The 22,828-nt window shown below is 38.2% G+C and overlaps 1 protein-coding gene across 1 annotated transcript; it reads right to left on the reverse strand.

The window, feature by feature from the left end:
* Nucleotides 1-9,696: 9,696 nt before the first annotated feature.
* Nucleotides 9,697-16,655, reverse strand: LOC145160830 (ubiquitin C-terminal hydrolase 12-like). Its single transcript, XM_079080178.1, has 29 exons — nucleotides 16,480-16,655; nucleotides 16,054-16,171; nucleotides 15,663-15,810; nucleotides 15,406-15,563; nucleotides 14,730-15,214; nucleotides 14,534-14,642; nucleotides 14,228-14,442; nucleotides 14,033-14,142; nucleotides 13,885-13,959; nucleotides 13,703-13,781; nucleotides 13,470-13,616; nucleotides 13,310-13,390; nucleotides 13,109-13,228; nucleotides 12,907-13,029; nucleotides 12,740-12,817; nucleotides 12,559-12,650; nucleotides 12,359-12,467; nucleotides 12,219-12,287; nucleotides 11,953-12,119; nucleotides 11,660-11,837; nucleotides 11,463-11,564; nucleotides 11,318-11,389; nucleotides 11,098-11,163; nucleotides 10,936-11,001; nucleotides 10,749-10,835; nucleotides 10,548-10,664; nucleotides 10,389-10,463; nucleotides 10,225-10,308; nucleotides 9,697-10,140 (listed from the first exon to the last, which is right to left on the reverse strand). Exons 1-29 carry the CDS (start codon nucleotides 16,501-16,503, stop codon nucleotides 10,099-10,101), a joined length of 3,396 nt encoding a protein of 1,131 aa, XP_078936304.1. The 5' UTR covers nucleotides 16,504-16,655; the 3' UTR covers nucleotides 9,697-10,098.
* Nucleotides 16,656-22,828: the final 6,173 nt, after the last annotated feature.

Below are 22,828 nucleotides of genomic sequence, written 5' to 3' on the forward strand. Positions count from 1 at the left end.
TAGGTTTTGACTAATCGTAAAGCATGACTTGCTTAATTTTGATGTCAAGGTGGAGATTATGGAAAAGTTGCCTCCAAAATTAGCAAGTGGCAAATAGTTCAGGGGTTATTTCCGTAACTTATCATTTACTATACATAGTTTGACTATGAATAGTAATATATAAGAAATGTGAAATAATAATGGACGGAGACTTTGACTAATATATATGAATTAGAAGATGGAGGCGCAACAATTTTGGTCATAAATGGAGGCGCCTCACATTGCCAACCTTTTGACCATAAATAGTAATATATATCTATTTGTTATTCTAATTTGGTAGGCGCAAATTCTTTGGACGGCATATGTAGTTCAATTCGTTTGGTATTCCTTTGGCTATAAATAGCCTAACCCATTTCATTACAACATAACCCCACGAACCAAATCAAATATATATATATATATATATATATATATATATATATATATATATATATATATATATATATATATATATTGATACACCACCGTATATTTTAGCTCTCCCACTCTATTTGTAATCTCTTTCATAATCCCTGTAAACACTGCAAATTATAGTGAATTGTTTCTCGGCTTCCTCCGCCCGTGGTTTTTTTCCCGATTTGGGTTTCCACGTAAATTCCTGTGTCTCTATTCTATTTATTTTATTCGTATTTCGTTGTGATTATTACGCTTTGATAATTTTTGATCCCATTCCGCATTGAGCTAATATTATTTAAGTCAATTTGGATCCGTCGTATTTTACAACAGATAAATACAAGGGAAAATGGTAGGCCCAACTCCAGATCAGATGGATGACGTGTCATTACGGCTTTAAAGTTTAAAGAAAGCATCACACAGACACAATAAACCAAATTAATACTTAGGAAAACAAGTACCTTGGAAAATTCATCATCATGAACCTCTAACTTCCTCCGAATGCGGACTTTAACAGACGCTAAAGTTTCATTTTCACGAATTATAAAAAAGAAAGGCTCCCCAAAGTTTTGCACTTGCTGTCAATTTTATTAAAAGATAAACCCATAAATTCATAGTTCAATAGAGCATGACATGTATGTATGTATGTATGTACCATCTGGTTGTCTTTGGTGAAATGGTAAACATGAATCAACTGATCCTGGGCTCCCAGGTTCTTCTCTTCTTTAGGAATCTTAGGAAGGTTACAACAAAACAAACAGACATAAACTATTAACACTTTCTTTCTGATTATTCACCGATTCATAAAAAATTATTAAGAAATGAAAGCTACAACTTACTTCCTCTGCACGTAATGTCCAGTAGTGATCAGTTATATTCTCAATTTTCTGAGTTACTGGAAAGATCTGTGCAAGCCAAGGACAAGAAAACCATATCAGATAAGAATGTGCGTACCACAAACAAACAAAGGATTCTAATTATATTATTCGTCCACTCCAATACGCACATATGTACCTTGTAAATTTTGTGGTAAATAATTTCAAGCAATCTAAGTTCAGCATCCGGGTGAGATAGAGATAATTCAACCTGTTTGTTTCAACATACATGCATTTTGCATAAATAATTTATAAACAAAAACACAGCCTGCAGCAAAGCAATTTGATTTCAGTCACCAACACATCTACTAATCAGATAATCTATATATGCAAAGTATTATAGTATTTATTTATACCACCTTTGTCTTAATTTCATTTAGAACATCTCCAACAGTACTCTGCTTAGGCAGCCTAATATTGTGAATGACAGGCTGCAACCACAACACACTTAATTTTAGAGAGAAAGTTGTAACCCTTTCCTTGCACAGGAAAAAAGCAACCAATTAACACATATTTTCAAACACACGTAACGTACCTCTTCTTTGGTAGAATGGTGAAAGCTAATCTTCAAGGTTTTCAGACATTGTATTTTTAACTCCTGACGTTTTTTGACATATTCCAGAAATGAAGGAACGTCAGGGTATCGGTATTTATCCATATCCTGAGCATGAGATGGTTTCTGAAAGCAAATAATGTCTCCATCCTCGATCTAAAAAGATATATAAGGGCTTAATTTGTTCAGATTTAAACACCACTCACAGTCACATATAGGTAAAGCATAAACAACTTTTTGATGATAAAAAGCTGAATATACCTCGCTATATCTAAATGACTTTTCTATGTCAAGACGTTCACACATGACACATGGCTCAGATCTTATTTCCTGGTCAATCATAGATACCACATAACTATGAAATCACAACTAGTACTCGAACTGGAAGTTTACAACATGATATATATATATATATATATATATATATATATATATATATATATATATAATAAAACATACCTCATAGAGTTCAATTTCTTCATCTGGACTAAATCCAGCTCTCTCATTTAATTTTGATATTATTTCAGTCGGTTTACCACAACTCTTCACAAAAAACCTACCAACGTATCTGGAAAAAAAGGGATATATACAAAGGATAGCCGCTCAAGAACCAAATTGGCCCATTAAGAAGTGAAGACAGAAGACTTAATTAACATGTTGCAAGTACCTGAGTTCTTCCTTCTCAGGATCATAAAGCTTGACAAAAACAAGTATATCTTGTTTGCTTTTGTCAGGTGGTGGAAGATAATACAAATCCTGAAAACACAACACGTAACTTTAGTTAGTAGTTACTACAACTACAGAACAAAAGGTAATGGGAGGGTGAATTAGTTAACCGGCAGGACAAGACAATATTAATTACCGGTCCAGTCTCTATCTCCAGGAACAATTTCAGTTCAGCATTGTGATTCTTTTTGGAAACCTACACTTCCACATGGCTGCTTTTCATTGAAGAAAATAACTTATACTTTAAAGTGAGAATGCAAGTAAGTAAAAGCCACGTCAGCATACCGATTGTGTCTCCTCCTGTGCTGTTAAAGGGCGATTGGCACGGTATGTGTCGTTTTGTCTCTTTGCCCATATCCAGAACCGTTGAAATTGAACAGGCACACCAAATTCTTTGGCAACCTCTTCCTGCACACCATAAGAATATGTATAACATGTATTGAACATGATCTACATGTCATCAAAACTAGATAAAAAAAATTTTAAAAAATACCTTGAAAAGTTTAAATGGCGTTTGCTTCTTTATATAAAAGCTACAGACTTTGTTATGGTCGACGAGATCAAAATATATATCCTTCCCAATCTGTTCTAACATGTCTTCATCACGCGCAACCTACAGTACATCATGTCAATTGATGATATTAGTGAGAAAGAAATAAACAAGGATCCAATTAGGAACGTGAGATCATATAATATCTACTATGCACCTTGATAATAGTATACAGATGAGGCTGTGCCTTATATCTTCTCTTGACTTCCCTCTCTTCTTCTTCTTTCTTCAACCTTATCTGGAAAAGGATAGTTACAAATTACCTTCTCTTTCAACCCCACAAGGTAGTCAAGAAAGTTCAAAACTAATACTCGCATGAGAAAAACATACCTCATTAAGTTCATTGTCTTTGTTCTTTGCCAAAACTTTTTGGGGAATACAACTGCTATCCGTATGCGTTTGGTCAAACACCTTGCAAAAAAAAGAGTTACCTGGTTTCCAACTGTACTCAACCCGAAGAGTGGACAATGAGTATCCATTGCCATAAGGGATAGAAACAGAAATCTCATCAACCCAATTTCCAGTTGCCTCAAAATCAACCAGAATTCTAGCATATCCAGCTCTACCAGAGGCCTTCATACACATCCTTGCTGTACAAGTATCAACCGCCAAAGGATTACCAAGCATACTAGCAATAATATTCAACCCTTCCTTGTTCCATAACTCAAGAGAAATGTCATAGATTCTAATCCAAACAGGGAGTTTGAGTTTATCATGTTTAGACTTATCAAGAACTAAACCTGGAGTCCACCTCTTGAAAAAAATAGGGATGTTATTAATGGTCCATGGTCCATTTTCTAGAGCTAATAACATTCCTTCATCAGTCTTGAATTTGAAAAAATAGAAACCCTTATGGTTCTCCATGACATCTTCAATGCCATGTGTTTTCCACATGTTACAAATATGGTATTCAACCAAGGAAAAATCGATCTCCTTTTCTTCAATGAAATATCCATAAAGGGTACGAGAATATGGAAGACTCCCCCTATTGACTACATCCGCAGGTATTATCACAGAACCATTCACATTATTAATAACAGGTTTCACATATTCAAGCTGTAAATCATTGCAGCTTAGGTTTATATCAGAACCGTGACAGGGCAAGACCATCGTATTCTTGGACAGCAAATCGTCACCAACAGCCCCATCATGAAACATTTTCCTCAATTTCGCCCTACTATGAAACGCAGAAGATGAACAATCACCTCCACCCACATCTAAATCCCCCATATTACAAGCTTTCCGGCTATCAAGACTATCTTTATCACCTTCACCAGTTCTAATGGCATTCAAAGCTGCGGTACCACCATCCCCAAGACCATTGTGGTGGGGCAATGACGGTGCTGCTGGCGGCAGAAAATTTCGCGGCCTCTTTTTGCCAAACAGGGGCACCTTCTTCCATATTTCTACGATTTGAACGATTTTCCGAACCACCCATGATGAAAAGAAACAAAAAGCACGAGAAACCCTAAAAACACCAAGATTCTAGAAAGAAAACCCCTTAAAACACCCTTTTTGTGCTGCATGTAAAGAAAGTTATGGGTCGCTAATCGCTACAAAAAAAAACCCTTGTACATTTACTTATGTAATATGTAATGTAATGTGATATTTGCTGGTATTTTCATCTCCAGGCCTAGTGGAATTGTTTTAAATGTAACTTTTGTTTTTGTTTAATCATTAATTACATTCCTTCTTTTTGATATATTTCCAAAGTTGCTGCATGCACTGATCCTCTAGCTTGAGCGTGCCATGCATGTTTCATCGGCCATTTGTACATGCACCAATAAGAGAATACTACTATTAATTTATGCTAATATTCATTTCTACTTAAAATATTGAATATATTGAATGCAAGATAGAAAAATATTGTTTGAACCTTTTGGATTGGAGCAAGTTTTTGAAAGTATTTAATAGTTTCTGCCTTTCTGGCTTATAGTTTTAAGAAAAAAAATCTTATAAACAAAAAGGCATTTTTATACAATTTAAAACTTACTTTTTGTTGTGGATATGTTCTTTGGATATTTCCATTATATATATATATATATATATATATATATATATATATATATATATATATATATATATATATATATATATATACAAAAAAAAGTTGCATATCAAGAAATTAAGAATTTCACAAATTGGATATATGTTGGTGATTTTAGTGTAGTTAGTGTTACTATCGAGACAGTTTGAGTTCAGTTTATCATCCGAAACTGGAGGTGCGGAGTGTACAATTGGATTGATAAATGTGGACTCGGGAATACGGATGTCCTGGGGCAGTGCCCATAGGGAAGGGGTTCGAAAGGGCAATGCCCCTAACGGGGTTCAAGGGGCAGAGTTCCTGGCTGGGGTTCCGCTCTAAACCCTTTTTATTGCCTCATTATAAGTTGGCGCCGTTGTTACCCTTATAACTGCCATCAACCGCCATCTTCCATATATTTAAGGAAGATTGGTGTTGTAGACAACGTATAGATAAACGAAATATTGCATCGTTACATTGCAGAATTTTTTCTCTGAAATACACAAATCTCAACAAGGTATTTTGGTTTTCTAATTCTGATTAGGCCTATAATCAAAATTGAAGTTTTTGGATTATCTTACTTCTGAATTCATGTAACGCCAGACAATAGGGACGAATTACATATTTCGGGAAGTGAGACAATCACGATCTTTAAAATATTCAAGTTTATTGTTATTCGAAATGCATAAATTCTAACACAAAATTCTCTAAATTTTTTTTGGCATTTTTACATGTTAAAATTACAATATAAACCTCTTTTTTGTTGTGTAAATGGTCTTCCAAAATTTTTACCATTTTCCTATGATGCATTTGGCGTTGTTTTAAGCGTTAAACGCATACTTATGCAACCATGTTTCACTTTTTTTTATAATTAATGCAACAAAATGAACTTGTGGCCGATTTTTGGAACATTTTTTTAATTTGTTACCAATATTTGGATATGGTGCACAAGTCCAAGCAAACCATTTCTAGATTTCCCGGTTTACCACACTGCTTTTGACTCGTATGAGTGGATGGTTAAGTATGGAGATCCGTTCTTTCACCGCCACATGGCTGGTTAGCTTTTTTTTACGGTCTATTTATGAAAAATATTAGAATCCTAAATATATCATCATGATGTAATGTAATGTAATGTTGTAAATCTTTCTGTTTGTGATCTAAGTTGCTGGGGTTTGGGGCTGCTTGGACTTCACTTGGCAGATGATCCTATCCTACCTTTCAACTATCTTTCCTATGCCGCTCAGTTGCAGGTAACGGAAGCGTTTCACTAGTTGTAAAATGCCGAAAATACCCTTCATCAGTAAAAATAACACAAATTTTGAGATCTCACATTCTTCTTTTCTTGATTCCGCAGAACTACACACATTCATTAAGCAAATTGTTGGAAGGGGGTGTCTCATTGCATCCTATGACATCTGTCATTCAAGAACTTGAGGATGCAGCTAAACAAGTAGAAGATGAGGTGAAGGTTCTTTCCAGGAGTTGCAGATGCAATGTATGGGTCAAGTACAAGTACAAGTAGAGGAGTGAAAGAGGAGGAGGCAAAAAAGAAGCAGGGGATGATCCAACATGAAATCTGGAGGGTTGCTAGGGCCATTCAAAGAGCTGCAAGTGCTTTGAAAGGTGAACTAACCTGATATAACACTTACACTTGGGAGAGTAATCACTAATCACTAATGAGGAGCTTGTATATATGCTTACTTAATTATATATAGTCCATGTCTCTAACATGAGAGTTTAGATGTTTTTGATGCTTCATCATCCCATACCCCCCACATCAGATATGTCATATGTATAGCCAATGTTAACAATAATAGGCAGTATTGTTTTTTAAACTATGCTGCCAACATAATAGAAATAACCGGGATTTTGCTTATTTAGAAAAGTTTATGTTTTTCTTTGTGAATGTGCTTATTTAGAAAATGGCTAATCTCATTTGCCACTTTCTAAGAAATAGTAAAAAGTTAGTCAAACATCCAAAATAATCATTGATTTCGCAGATTAAATCAGCCAAATCAATAAATAGGCTGCATCTATCTTTAATTTTACATCATTTTTTGGGTGAAAAATCTCACAAAAAAAAAACTCAAATTTCACACCAGTTGAAACTTTTTTTGCTCAGAAAATGTTCTTTGAAGATTTTAAACTAGTGATTTTAAAAAAATGCATATCAAATCCGAGACATTAAGGTTGCGTTTAGTTACGGAAAAACAGTTTTCATTTTCTGTTTTTCGTTTTCCCTTTTCATATTTCGTTTTCCGTTTCCGGTTTTCATTGGAAAATTTAGAAAACGCGTTTAGTTAAAACTTATTCATTTTTCATTTTCAGTTTTAGAAAATTAGAAAACGTGTTTAGATGTGTATTTTTCTATTGGTTTTCATTTTTAGAAAACAGTTGCGGTGGTAGGGTGGGGGTGGGGGCGGCGGTGGTAGCGGGTCGGCGGCGGTGGTGGTGGCGGCAATCGTGGTAGTGGTGGTGATGGCGGTGGTGGTGGTGCTGATGTGGTAGGGGTAGTGGTGATGGTGATGGTGATGGTGATGGTAGGTCGGTGATTGTGGTAGTGGTGTTGGGTGGGCAGGTGTGTCTGTGTGTGTTTGTGGGTGTGTGTGTGTGTGTGTTTGTGGGGGTGGGGGTGAGTGTGTGGGTGGGTGTAGGTGTGGGTGTGTGTGTGTGCGTGTGTTTTTGGGGATGGGGGTGGGTTTGTGTGTGTGTGTGTTTGTGGGGGATTGGGTGGGAGTGGGGATGGGTGTGTGTGTGTGTGTGTTTGGGGGTAGGGGGTAGGGGGTGGGTGTTTGTTTATGTGTGTGTGTGTGTGTGTCTATTTGTGAGGGTGGGGGTGGCTTTGTGTTTGTGTGTGTGTGTGTTTGTGGGTATGGGTGTGTGTGTTGGGGGGGGGGGGGGGGGGGGGGTTGGGGTAGGTGTGTGTTTGTGTGTGTGTTTGTAGGGGTGGGTTTGGGAGTGGGTGAGTGTGAGTAGGTAGGGGTGTGGTGGGTTGGAGGTGTAGAGATGGGGGTAGGTAGAGATAGGAGTGAGGGTGTGTTTATATTTTAGAAAAAATTTGGAATTAGAAAAATGTGGAAAACAATAATTATTGGTTTTCTAAAAGTTTCCAACTTCTTTGTAATTTTAGAAAACGGAAAATTTTCATTTTCCGTGAAAAATTTAGAAAAATAGACGAACTAAACGCGTTTTCAAAATTCTCATTTTTCTTGGAAAATTTTTCCGGAAAACGGCCAATTTTTCCGCAACTAAACGCACCCTAAGAATTCGGCATACCAGATCGGTATATGCGGAAATTTTTCTCCTTACAAAAATTGAAAGATTGATATTTTCCACAACTAGCATATGTGTTCTAAGAATGGAAAAATCAAGTTTTTAAGGATATTTACGAAAATGACCACATCCCTAAAGTAGATATACCAATCTGACCACCATTACAGTAATTTGCCTAAAAGACCACCATATTCAAATTTTGGTTAGGTTTGAACGTCGCTATAAGTTTAAACTCAATTATCGTGGTCTCTTATATTTAAAATGTTCATTTTTCATAAATGCTCATCAATTCCGAAACTCGTATGTCTGATGCTCTCCATTCGTAGTTGGAAACTAAGTTGTGTTGATACATTACTACAAAAGAGGTTTCTGACGGGCATAAAAGTTGTTTATCCGTGGAAAGTGTCTTTTACCAACAGATTCTGATGGAAACAAATCTGTCCGCAAAAATGCATGATAATTTTTCCTAAGAGTTTAGCGACAAAATTTCATATCTTAGTGATAGATTTGCAACATATATTTTATTTTAGGGGAAAGTTTTATTATATTTATCTTTGGGTGGCTCATATTTCAATTAGAGTTTTTAGGTTTTAGTAAATGTCTAAAATCCGTTTTATAGCTAGGTACAAGATGACTAAAGGATCTTTGTTGGATAAAACCAATCCTATATTCTCAGCATCTTGTAACACCGTTGGATCCAACATGAAATTGGAGGGTTGCTACTTGCTAGTGCTAGGTAGGGCCATCCAAAGGGCTCCTGCAACTGCTTTGAAGCTTGAAAAGTGAACCAACATAGCCGGTGGGAACTGTCAGTGTCCCTGACGCTTCATCCACACATCAAAACACGCATAGTCAATGTTAGCGCCAGCAGCCAGGATATAGAAATAACCATAGTTCCAATTTGACTTGTGTAGTGGTTCAAACAACCATGAATCAGCAGGACCCTCCAGCATTTCTCAAGAACTAGCATGAGCCGCTTTTCTATAGTTGTTATAGAAGTGATGATTTTATGAATTTAATTGGTCTGACCATGAACCAACATCCAACACTCCGTTCCACAACTATGATAAAAAAATAAAATAAATAATTATTCTCTTGAATTTAAAAAAATGTTTAACCATTTAGAAACACCAGTCTTGACTGTGAGCAACTTATTCCAGTTTTGTTTCGTAATTTTGTTGCTTGATATTATGTATATAATACATGGCAAGAACTAAAGTGTAAAGTGTAAGGAGGTAGCTATATCTGTAAAGTGCAAGCAGTATCAGTAGAATTGTAACTTTTTACAAAATTCATGTAGCATATCAGCAACCATTTTACATCCAACATACAAAAAGAAAAAAAGACTATTTTAGGCAGGCAGGCAGGGAGGCAGTTTGCTTATACACTCGATCGCTCTTGCTCATTCAACAAAATCTTCCTATGTACTACTTACTAAATTACACATGACATATCTCAACAAGACAAGAGAAGAGAAACCACCAGCCACCACCAGGGGAGGGGGGCTGGTGCTCATATCAACAACACATTTAAAGGGGGGGTCCAAAAAGAATAGCATAGCATTAGCAGCAACCTACAATACAAAACCAAAAGCAGACAGAAAGGAAAGGAAAGGAAGCAGCTGCCCAGTGCCCATTTTCAATTGCTTTACATTTTTGGCATGTTCTTAGTTGTATATCTTGACTGGCTTCTCAAATGTATGACGATTCTGCAATCATTTCAATTTCAACAAGCGTATTAGTATAAACTACAAGGAAGCCTATAAAGGCATAAATTAAGGAGAGATGAGTACCTGATTTGCTGTAAAGGACCTTTTAGGGGTGGTGTCAGAGTGTTCTAACCCAAGGTACTGCTCCCAAGCACCATAATCTCTTCTCTACATTCCAAACCCAAAACATAACATATTATAATAGTAGTACACTCAAGTCAAGTGATATAATGAAAGTAAGTACATACCTGAAAACGACTAGATACAATATCTGAATCTTGTAGATACTCTGGACGTCCCAGAGATAGAAATGCAAATTTCCACTGACAAACAAAATCCAAAAAGGGAAACAAGTCACATACATGCTATGCTGCTTAAAAAAAAAATCATATCATATATTATCATACCTTGGCAAATTCCTCATCCGGAACCTCTAACTTGCGCTGAATGCGGACTTTAACAGCTTCTAAAGTTTCATTTTCATGAATTATTAGAAAAAAAGGCTCTCCAAAGTTTTGCACTTGCTGTCAATTTTATAAAATAAATCAACCATACTGTAAGGAACATGAACATGATATGGTGGAACAGAAGAGTGGTGTGGTGATTACCATCTGGTTCTGTGCAGCCTCTTTGGTGAAATGGTAAACATGAATCAACCGATCCTGAGGTCCCAGATTCTTCTCTTCTTCTGGAATCTTAGGAAGGTTACAAACACACATAAATTATTACCACTTTCTTCCTCATTATTATTCACCAATTAATCATCATAAGGAAGAAAACTACAAGTCAACTTACTTCCTCTGCACGTAATGTCCAGTATTGATCATTTATATTCTCAATTTTCTCAGTCAGCGGAAAGATCTGCAAACCAAACCAAACCAAATCAATCAGATAATAACAACGTACCAACTACCAACTAACATTACAAAGGATTCTAATTACTAATTATATTAATACCTTGTAAATCTTGTGGTAAAATACTTCAAGCAATCTCAGTTCAGCATCCGGGTGAGATAATTCAACCTGCTTGTTTCAACATACATGCATTAATTTTATTTTCATCAATACAATTATAAACAAAAACACAACATTAACATACAAGCAAGCAAGCAGTGTCAGATTTCAGTCACCAACAGATCCACTATATATGCAAGTTGAGAGGAATGTATATTTATACCTTTGTCTTAATCTCATTGAGAACATCTCCGACAGTGCTCTGCTTAGGCAGCCTAATATTGTGAATCACAGGCTGCAACCACAACACAAGAGCTTTTAGATTAGAGACTAAAGAAACAGTTGTAGCCCTTTCTCTGCACACCTACCTCTTCCTTGGTTGCATGGTGAAATGCGACTTTCAGAGTTTTCAGACACTGCAATTCCGGGAGAGGGATGTCTAACACCTCGTAATACAGAATATCAGAAACCTGTCACAAAACAGAGTCATTTTGATTTTGTTGTTACCATAATCATATCATATGTTGTTATTTCATCATCAAAGAAATAGAGAAACCAAGGCTACCTGATTATAGTGAACAAGCATGTCTAGCAAATGTTCTGCAACCCGAAACTTGATGGGATGGGGCTTTGGTTGTTGAGAATAACAGTTGTGAGGAGTCAGCCTGATTTTCGTAGGATCATCCAGACCAAGCTGCCTGGCAACTCTCTCCGTCACATCATCATATGTATGCAGCTTTGACCTATCCGTTCCATTCATTTTAAAACAAACATATATTATATTACTTCATGTTCATGTTCATGTTCATGTTGATTTACCACATTATGAAATAAGAAGAAACCCCAAAAAAAACTCACAGTTCAAGACAGAAATCATCCTCCTTGGGTCTATCCAGAGATCGAAAATGAACCATCTGACGATTTTTCACATATTCCAGAAATGAAGGAACATCCGGATATCGGTATTTATCCCCAGCCCCAGCCTCAGATACTTTCTGAAAGCAAATAATATCTCCGTCCTCGATCTACAAATAAAATAAAGGATTTTGTTCAGATATATATATATATTATAGGCAAGCAACTTTTTCATTATACAAGAAGAAGAGGGTTGAGACTAGTAATACCTGGCTAGATCTAAATGAACTTCTCTTGTCAAGACGTTCACACATCACACATGGCTCAAATTTTATCTCCTGATCAATCATCAACACATAAATATGATTTCACAAACAAACAAACTATGCAAGACCACCAGAAAACATACCTCATACAGTTCGATTTCTTCATCCGGACTAAATCCAGCCCTCTCATTTAATTTTGATGTAATTTCAGTTGGTTTACCAGAACTCTTGACAAAAAACCTACCAACATATCTGCAAAAGGAATATAACATATGATATGATTACACAATAACCCCATCCCATTAGGCCACTGAAAGATATACAATTAACATGTTGAAAGTACCGGAGTTCTTCCTTCACGGGATCATAAAGCTTGAAGAAAAGAAGTATATCATCCTTGCTTTTCTCAGGTGGTGGAAGAGGATGCAGCAAATCCTGAAAACAACAAATCATGTTAGTAGTTAGTACAACTAAGTAAAGTACAGATTTAAAAGCAGCAGGACAAGATAAATATTAATCATTACCGGTCCAGTCTCTATCTCCAGGAACAATTTTAGTTCAGCATTGTGATTCTTATTGGAAACCTCTCTCAATTGCCCAACCTACACTTCCACATGGTATGTTGCTTCTCATTGAATACATGTCAAAAACTTAAAGTGAGAATGCAAGTAAAAGCCACGTCATCATATACCGATTGTGTCTCCTCCTGTGCTGTTAAAGGGCGATTGGGACGGTATGTGTGGTTCTGTCTCTTTGCCCATATCCAGAACCGTTGAAATTGAACAGGTATACCAAACTCTTTGGCAACCTCTTCCTGCAGACCACTCCACTATAAGAATAACATGTAGTGAACATAATCCACATATCATAAAAACTAGAAAAATAAGAAATACCTTGAAAAGGTTAAATGTCATTTGCTTCTGTATACGAAAACTACGGACTTTGTCATGGTCAACAAGATCAAAAAATATATCCTTCCCTATCTGTTCTAACAGGTCTGCATCACGGGCAACCTACACATTCATGACTATTAGTAATATGATTTTCATCAACCAACCCATTCAGTAATTTCAGATGACATAATCATCTACCACCTTGATAATAGTGTACAGATGAGCCTGTGCTTTATATCTTCTCTTGTCTTCCTTCTCTTCTTGTTCTTTCTTCAACCTTATCTGGAAAAGAATAATTACAACCTCAAGCTATGTCTTTCTCATCTAAAAATTAATCTAAAAGATTGATGTGTTTAATTACCCTAAGATGTTCAGCAATGTCTTTCTCATCTACATCACAGATTATCTTCTCTTTGTCGCTTTCACGTATGTAAACAAGCATGTATGCATTCGAGTATTTTGTAAATTTAAACGGAGCATTATTGAAGCCAGGATTTGTCTGGGGTAGCTGTTGCATGTATGCATGAAGGAAAAGAAGAGGATAAATTCATAGTTGGAAAAACAGAAGCTGAAGAAAGCAATGCACTCATTTACCTCTTCCTCACCACCATACTGCTCTTCTAATGCCCTCTTCATATCTTCTTTTGATACTCTTTCATCATCAAATTTGAACCTAGTTGCAACAATGATTACCAACCAAGACCACACCATGATTAGGGCTCATGTGAATACACTTCAAAATACATGTAGGAAATGATTAAACATGTAGAACTCACCATTTATCTGAAAGAGTTGGCCTGATAAATGCATAGTAGTGTCCACCATGCACACCACCACTATGAACCAATACACTGCCAAGATACACGGTGAAAAGGTAAGTCCTGATTTTGCAAATACCCAATATTTGATAGCCACATTTGATACCTATGCAGGGTATAAAGATTCCGGACACTCTTATCAGCATCAGGTGATAGGTATTTGCCATTCTCCCTGTCAAGGTCGAGCTCCAGTGGGAATTCGTAACGATCATTTATCTGCACAATGAATCAGAACAATAAAGATGGTCATTTGAAATAAGCTGCATAAAATATTAGAAAAACTTTCTCAACAATCGCTTACCTTTACCATAGTATCCCTTGTGAAATCATACTCGAACCGCTTTAGCTGAAGTTGAAGAACAGGTGGGAAATCAATAAACAGGACACCCTTCTTAGCCTCCTGTAAACCATGTGCTTCAGCATGGTATTTATTGTCACCCTCAAGACGTTCCACTTCAACATATTTGTCAAAAGATTCATAAACGTCCCGACAGCCTTTCACGTCAAGTTGAAGATCTGATACAAACATTATGATATTGTTAACAGAATCACTAATTTCAATACATCAAACTGTTGAGAGTTGCAACTTTTCATGCACGATTAATACCATAGTATGATTCTTTTCTTGTCGATTTGAAGTCCACATTGATGCATTCAATGTAATTCATATTGTGTCCTTCAAATAACTTCTGTATTGTCCCTTCCACAACTGTTCCCTGAACCCAGCAACAATCAGAAGTCAGGATAAATATGAACAGCAAAGTTCGAGGCTTTTGTGAGAGATGTGAAAAAGAAAAAGTCACCTTCATCTTGTCTTCAAGTTTCTCACACAAGACCCTATTAAGTTCTTGGACATCATGCTGCATGAAAGAATCATATGTGTCCCATCCAAAAGATTTTGTCAGTTCTTTTGTCGCAACACTGGTTTCATTGTATTGGAGTTTATAGAATAAGCTCTGAAGAGCCAAGGGAATACTCCCTGAGGGTATATCATTTTCTGTTGTTGGCATATGGTAGACAGCTTTTCTAAAGTAAGGCATGTGATAGAGGGTTTGGAGAAGAGAGTTCATGTAACATGTTGCTCCTTGATTCTTAAGACCAACATAACCAGTCTCTTTCTTTGAGTCATACGTCCAATAGTCGATCACTTTCCGTACAGCAACATCAGCTTCAATAATGCAAGTATCATTCATAATAAAACCTCTACCAGGATCATATAAATCACTAAGAGCCATGAATGATGTGAACCCCCAATCACTCTCCCTTGCATGGAACTGGTGTTGTGTGTCTGTCAAAAAGGATTGATTTTAAAACATCGTAAGATCACTGTCTGGATTGCAAGCTCTAATTACAATTCTCTTGCTAAAAAGAAGATACTAGCCCATTACTCTGATAGGAGTTTCTAATGAAGGAAAACAAGACCACAACTATAGGTTGCAATGTAATAAAGATAAGAGTTTTATAAAGCATAATACATACCTTTCTTTACAGTCAACCTGTTGTGAATTTGATTAACAACAGACAAACTGAATTGTGCATATCTACTCCAACCATATGGCAATGATGAGGAATCAGCTACATCTAAGTACATGGACAAATGGTCCACATTGTTTCCCTTTGGAAATATAAGCACACGCCTGCCAAAAATAAAACCAGATGGGAAGTTGGAAAATGAACAAGAATACAACACAAATGCATGAAAAAGAAAAATCCATAAGGAGAAGACCAATCTTTACCATTTAAAACCACCAACCACAAAGATATCAGAATATAGCTTTTTATTGCTTTGACGAGAGAAATTCTCAATGGTCCATGTAAACCTAGAAGTCTGAGGTTCATCAACTGCTTGATTCTCCCCTGTGCTAGCAACTTCTTGACCCGCAACTAATGAATCCAAATTATAAAATGGAAACTTAAATAACCAAATAAGAACACAACATGCCGCAGACTACAACACATGCTAGTTATAAAGTTCCTAAGTTCAATAAATCAAAGCACGTGTGTACGTATTCATTCATACCATGCACACAAACACTTTCCAGCCTCAACTGAAATTCGTTTATTTATTTCATTATTGAAATAGAGTTTGAAAAAGAATGAGTCATGATGGATGAAGGAAACAAGAACCTTCCATTGGCTGAGGAACTTCAATTGGCGGAGTACCATCGAAAGCCACAGGACCTTGCACCGGTCGACGCCCTTCCAGTAGCTCCGTGTGCGGCACAAGCATCTCCTCGTCTTCTTGCTGTCAAAATAATAGAAAATTAGTAGTTTTCCAAACAGTCGATCAACTACCGAAAATCCGATCCAAGAAAAACCCCAAGGCATCACCGGAAAACATAAAAACCCTAAATTCACACTCCAAATGCCAATTGAACTACATTAATACACTCCCCTGACTAAATTACAAAAACCCTAGCACGATCGTAAAACCAAACAAAAAATCATGAATCCCGCAGACACGGCACCCATCGTAACAGCAACACTTCACACTAATTCAGATGTACATAACAGCAAGAACTGAAACTTCCAAACACGGAAAGAGAGACATACATCTAATGGTTGTGGAGTGACCATAGTCACGGTTCGGGTGAGGCGAAGACCGTCGGATCAACGTTGGTTTCTAGAGAGAAGGAAAGTGTTGGAAATGATGAGAGAGAGAGAGAGAGAGAGATGACAATGGCGACTGATGCGCCCTAAAACTGTGTGCGGAATAACGAAAGCACTCTCGCTTATTGTCCTGAGCATCGATGGGAGTAGGGACACATTTGGAATTTTCGTAAATCGTTAGGGCAATTTGGGTAATTACGAGCGAAAGTGAGGCACGGCTTCTGTATGATCGGTTTTGTCGATCCTGGTTACTTTAACCAATGATATTCTTACACACATGTCTTTGATTCGTATGTGCATATGGAAATTGTGGGGTGCGTGTACACGCAATCACAACCTTTCAATGAAGTCTGATAAACAATTTTCACTTGTCTTTTTTTTTCTAGAAACTTGGATAGCCCAAATAGGTTATTCAATCGGGCTGTAGTGGGAACGGATTTTTTTTTTGAATGGTCAAAATGAGTTGAGCTTTTAATTTATAAACAATAAAAGTATTGTATATGGTAATGTCACTGTAGCCAAATTATATTATAACTTTTGGTTTAAATGGTTTTTTTTTTGTTTTTTAGCTTTTAAAGGGTATGAAATGTTGTTTTACCTATTATTAAAGCCCTTATGTAAAAAGTGAAGGGGTGTTTCGATTAACCTCGTCCTAGTCAACAGGTATTGTGCCACACGTCAATTAAACTTATGTCACGTAAGCCACCACCATTGCCACACATACATTATCAATAATTGAGCTTGCCCTATAAAATCTTGAACGCATTCTTTGTCGCTGTCTTCTTCCCCTTTTTGTCTTACTGTTCCTCCAAAAAATCTCAAATATGGTCGTTTATATGAAGATTGAACTTCATTTCGCTGATATTTTTACAAGATACCCCACGATTAGTTACGCAGATGGAGCGGAACAACGGTTCGAAGATGTCGATTTCGATGGAATGAACAAGAACGAGTTTGTGTTGTTTCTTGAAAGATTCACAAACGAGATGTGTGTGAATGTTTACTTTTGCATGCCCAATATTGAGTTTCCTGATGGGTTGAGGATATTAGCTACTGAAATGGACTACCAGGAATTCATCGAAGTAGGGTATGCTTATGGTTGGGTCGTGGATGTATACATGGATCATCTCGGTGTTTATGTACATCTATGGATTATTGATGAGCTAGCTGAAGTTTGTAGTCCCTCGGACAACCATTTTGGTGTAGTTGAGGTTAATGAGGAAGTACATGTTGATGGAGCTTTTCAGAATGACCCAGAATAATTGAAAGGTAATATTGACGATGATCTTGAACATGTTGATTGCATTCCTATGACTAAGACCAGAAATGATGTTTTTTTAGCAAGTTATGCCCCAATGAGCAGTCAACCCAATACAGTCCACCTCATGAGGATCCATATATTTAGATGGATGACAATGAGTCAAATCTTGAGGAAGTAACTACTTATAATGAAAATGTCCATTGGAAAAAACAAAAACATGTGTTAGGTATGCGATTTGAAAGTCTAAATCAGTTAAAGCATATGTTATGTAATTACGTTGTTGCTAATGGGTAACAATTGTGCTACAAAAAAAATGATACTATGAGACTTTTAGTTAAGTGTTGTTCTGGACAATGTAAGTTTAGACTATAGGCATCATGGATGAGTGAAGAACATTCTTTCCAGATTAAGTCTATCATAGATGAGCATAATTGTGCAAGAAATTTCAAATTTGGATCAATTGCTAGCTATGATTGGATTGGCAGCCATTTCACAACTGAGTTCTTAAATAAACAAAAAATGAGTGTTAAGTTGCTTAGGGAAGAGGTCAAACAGACTTTTGGAATTGATGTGAGTATGACTCAGTGTAGGAGAGCAAAGAAGCATGTTATTCAACTAATTGAAGGCATATTGGTTGAGCATTATGTAAAGCTTTGGTTATATAGTGAATAGATAAGAAGATCAAACCATGGATCTACTGTGAAAATGGATGTGAATAGTATGTCAGATGGGTAGACATATTTTAGTAAGTTTTACGTATGTTTTGAGGGACCAAATCAAGATTGGAGAGGCTGTAACACCCCGAAATCCAGGTGTATCTCCTTAATCCTTCTTCTTTTCCAAGTTGTCGAAATTGGCCCAAAATAGGAAATGGTGATAAGTGGGTACGCTGGGCGTACTGAAGAGTACGCTGCGCGTATCCATAGGCGTGCCTTTGACGCGGACTCAACCTAGTACGCGGGGCGTACCTTAGTTTACGCTGAGCGTACTGGGCCCAGACTTAAAACCCTAAATGAGACATGAGCACTATAAAAGGAATGATATGGCCTCCATCCCATCCACCATTTCCAGAGAGTGAAACCCTAGAGAGCCAAACCTTCGTTCTAAGCTTGTGTGTGTGTTTTGAGCTTGAAGGTGTCTTTGTGTGCTTGTGAAGAAGAAGAGAGGGCCATTGTGGAAGCTAGAGTTGGAGTGCAAGCTTTGGATCTGAGCTTTACAGAGGTTGAGGCACCACTTGGAGGTAAAAAGCTCAAAGCTTTATTCATCGTTTTGGATTTGTGCATTATGGACCAATTTCTAGGGTTTTGTCCCAAGATGGAGACTTTATGAGTAAATGGTCTCCATAAGCCTAGATCTGCCCCATTTCAATGTATCTTGTGTTGTAGGTCCATAAAAATCCAATCTTGGATGTTAAGATTAAATCATGCATGAGATAAGGGCTTAAAGAGGAAAGAGGAAAGGTGTTTGGAGTGATTGGTGACCTTTACAGCCATGCAAAGGCTTAAAGGTTTCGACTTTATGGATTAAGAGGTATTAGAATGGCCAGATCTGAAATATGAGCTTATGTCTTAACCGTTTAAGACCAAAATCATGAGGAGTGTGAAACTGGGACTTACGTTGGGCGTAATCCCAGTACGCGCAGCGTAAGGGGTCGAGCTCCCCGATTTTGTGAAGCATTCGAGTACGCCCAGCGTACAGATCTGGTACGCGCAGCGTACTCCGGAGGGTTGACTTTCGTTGACTTTTAGGGTTTAGTCAACATTTGGACCTTTGGGCCATTGGAGGGGTAAAATGGTCTTTTACCCTTATGAGAGAATATAGGGAGGGACTAGTCTAGCCTTTGAGAGCCATATTAATTAGAGATAATTATTTTATGTGATTAGGCGGAGGCTAGATCAGTATTTGAGTTCGAGATTATCCGAGTTACCCGAGGTGAGTCTTCTCACTATACATTACCTAGAGTGGTATCTATGTGTAGATCGGAGGGTCTTATGAGTTATGTGTATGTTTGAGTTTATGTGCATTGTGATATATGTATGCTATGTGTTATATAGACCGGACCAGAGGGTCCAACGATTTAGACCGGACCGGAGGGTCCAATGATTTAGACCGGACCGGAGGGTCCAACGAGCTAGACCGGACCGGAGGGTCCAACGAGCTACGGGACTGGAGGGTCCCGCTGGGACACATTGACCGGAAGGTCATACCGAGTTATAGCCTCGAGTGGCTTATGTGTTGTATGTGGTATTTTGGGGAACTCACTAAGCATTTATGCTTACTGTGTTATGTGATATGTGTTTCAGGTACCAGCGAGAGTCGCGGGAAGGCGCCGACATGATTTGTACACACTGGCAGAAGATTAAGTGTTGAGATTTTGGGATATGTTTTATGGTGATGACATTGATATATGAGATTTTGAGAATATTATATGAGTTTTATTATGTTTGAAAAATGAAAATTTTTTTTAAAATTTACGTCGTTACAAGTTGGTATCGGAGCCTTGGTTTGAGGGATTCGGATGCACCTTCGGGCGTATCTGAACTCAAACTGGGGATTTGAGGAAATTTTCATAAAAGAAACAATTTTTCTAAAAGAGTAAAAGATTTTTTATAAAATCAGAACGGAGCAGTGCGTACGATCAGCCAGCGCCCGAACGGTGATTTCCCAAAATACCCTTACATTATGTGTTATGAGATATTATGTGATATGCTATGCATGCTAGAGATAGGCTAGGTATTTCATATTTTAGGACTAGAGTGGCCTTATCTGTGATACCTTAGCCTAGGAGTTGTTGTTATATGCGATGTGCCTTCGAGTATGTGCTGAGTATGAGTATCCAGCAGGAATCCTTTTAGAGAGGGATCTGAGTAGAGGAGTAATCCAGGGGAGATACCTAGATGAGCATTTGAGGAGTCTTCAGAGAGAGTAGTCAGATGCCCGCGTGGGGTAAAGTTGCTTGGGTTCGGTGGTATCCTTAGAGTATGAGGAGAGCAAGTGGGTAATGACCTAGAGTGGTTTTACATATTGGTAGAGATTATTCGATGCCCGAATGCTGCTTGCTTCGTGCTTTGTGGAACTCTTGATGATGAGAGTCAGCTACTAAGTGAATATGACGATATTCAGGAGGTAGATGGTTGGCATCATAAGGAGTTCTTCAGCAGCTGATGGCAGAGAAGTGTGAGAACCTAGGAAGAGCCTAGGAAAGGGTGACCCTAGTCAGATGAGTACGCTGACAGGGTAGGATATTTCGCAGAGGAGCGAACACGCATGACGGGGTTGGTGATTGAGAAGGTCGAGCAGCTACTTAGGAACTCGGGGATGGTCCGTGTGGAAAGTATGGGTAGATATGGTAGGTAGCATGGGCCCGTACTACTGAAAGTAGAGGACCCATACTCGATACAGGGAACATTCCGGAGGTTTTAAGTAGCAGATCGAGAGGTGATTTCATGGTTCGAGTACCATGATTTGTAGCAGATCGAGAGGTGATTTCATGGTTCGAGTACCATGATTTGTAGCAGATCGAGAGGTGATTTCATGGTTCGAGTACCATGATTTGTAGCAGATCGAGAGGTGATGTCATGGTTCGAGTACCATGATTCGTAGCGGATTGAGAAGAGATAACATGGTTCGGGTACCATGATTCATAGCAGATCAAGAGGTGGCCACATGGTTCGAGTACCATGACCCGTGGCGGTTAGTGTTACTGGTTCTACCAGTTATTTCGTTGTGATTATCTAGACTGAGATCAGATGTGAAATAATATGGGGCCAGAGGGCCATGATGAACGAGTTTTAGTGGAGCATCCCTTAAAAGGGAAATCGAGTTAGCTCCGAGGGATTGTTGGTGAGATGCCAGTTGGAGTCGCAAGACTCAGGGATGAGTAGGGATGGTGCGTTATGGGAGAATACGGTCTGGGCTGAGCGACCGACCGATGGTGGAGATGTCATTTTCTGTGACATGAGCGGTGCTATTTCTGTTCCTGTGGGAAACATGAGAGGTATTGAGATTTTCGGTTTCCAAGGTTGGGGGCGAGCCCTATGGGGTAGCTTTGGTTACCATCTTTCATCAGATTATTTGGGCAGTATGTATGCCGAGAGGTAATGTTAGAGCATGAGCAGGTTGTCAGCAGGGACTGAGATGGTTAAGGACAAGGATACACCCTATTTGAGCATAGTAGGGCATGTATTAGCTGCAGCGGCAGACGATCAAGAAGAGGATATTAGGGCGGTGGATCTTATTGTCTATGATGAGTATCGAGTGTGGTAATGAGGACTCCACTCTTACTACAACCCATGTGATGGAACGTTGGTTGAAGAGTCGAGGATGAGGAATATGTTAGTTCGTTATTTTCAGACTGAGAGTCAGGGTTACGACTGGACAGTTGAGATGTCTGGTAGTGGGATGGTACGAGATTCTGAATGACTAGAGGTAGTCATGATGAGAAGTTTATGAGGATTTCATCGGAGATTCGGGGTATTTGGAATTGCTTGACCTCCATCGGGGAGATCATCGAGCATTGTGTATCACCTTCCAAGAGTAGGTGCGATATTATTGGTAAAAACAGTCTGTGGGTTAGATTGTTGGCGAACCAATTGGTGATGGTTCGAACCCTGAGTGGGGGAGAACTGGGTACTTTTGAGGAGATCAGAGATTTGTTCGAGAGCGGTTAGAGAACTAGATAGAGAGGCATGCGGTGCGGATTCCTGAGACCAGGGTTATTGGTGGTCAAGGAGAGGTGCAGAGTGAGATAGTGCATGTGGTACGTGTTTGAGAAAGGATGAGTGTCTCCACGGAAAGTGGCCGTTGGTTGGAGACCTTGTGGTGGTTAGGAATCCTTCAAGGTTAAAATGGTGAATTCGAGGTGGTTGGCTTGTGAGGTTAGTTCGGCGGTTGAGAATTTCTGGTTCAGAGTATGGGCTATTATATGCAGTATGGGAAGGGAAGAAGTTGATTGGGCAACCAAATTCAGGGTCGTTATGAGTATTCTTGCATGAGTTTTGAGCAATAGAGGAGGAAGTTTTATTGCCATCT

The sequence above is a fragment of the Lactuca virosa genome, chromosome 2, assembly GCF_052849685.1.
Source record: "Lactuca virosa cultivar CGN04683 chromosome 2, Lactuca_virosa_CGN04683_v6, whole genome shotgun sequence".
NCBI lineage: Eukaryota > Viridiplantae > Streptophyta > Magnoliopsida > Asterales > Asteraceae > Lactuca > Lactuca virosa.

Coding starts and splice junctions, on each gene's coding strand:
- LOC145160830 (XM_079080178.1), bottom strand. CDS start 16,503: ATGGTCACTCCACAACCATTAGAT. Junction 12,818..12,906: donor CACAGGAGGAGACACAATCG/GTATATGATGAC, acceptor GTGGAAGTGTAG/GTTGGGCAATTGAGAGAGGT. Junction 10,141..10,224: donor GGTCCTTTACAGCAAATCAG/GTACTCATCTCT, acceptor AAATGATTGCAG/AATCGTCATACATTTGAGAA.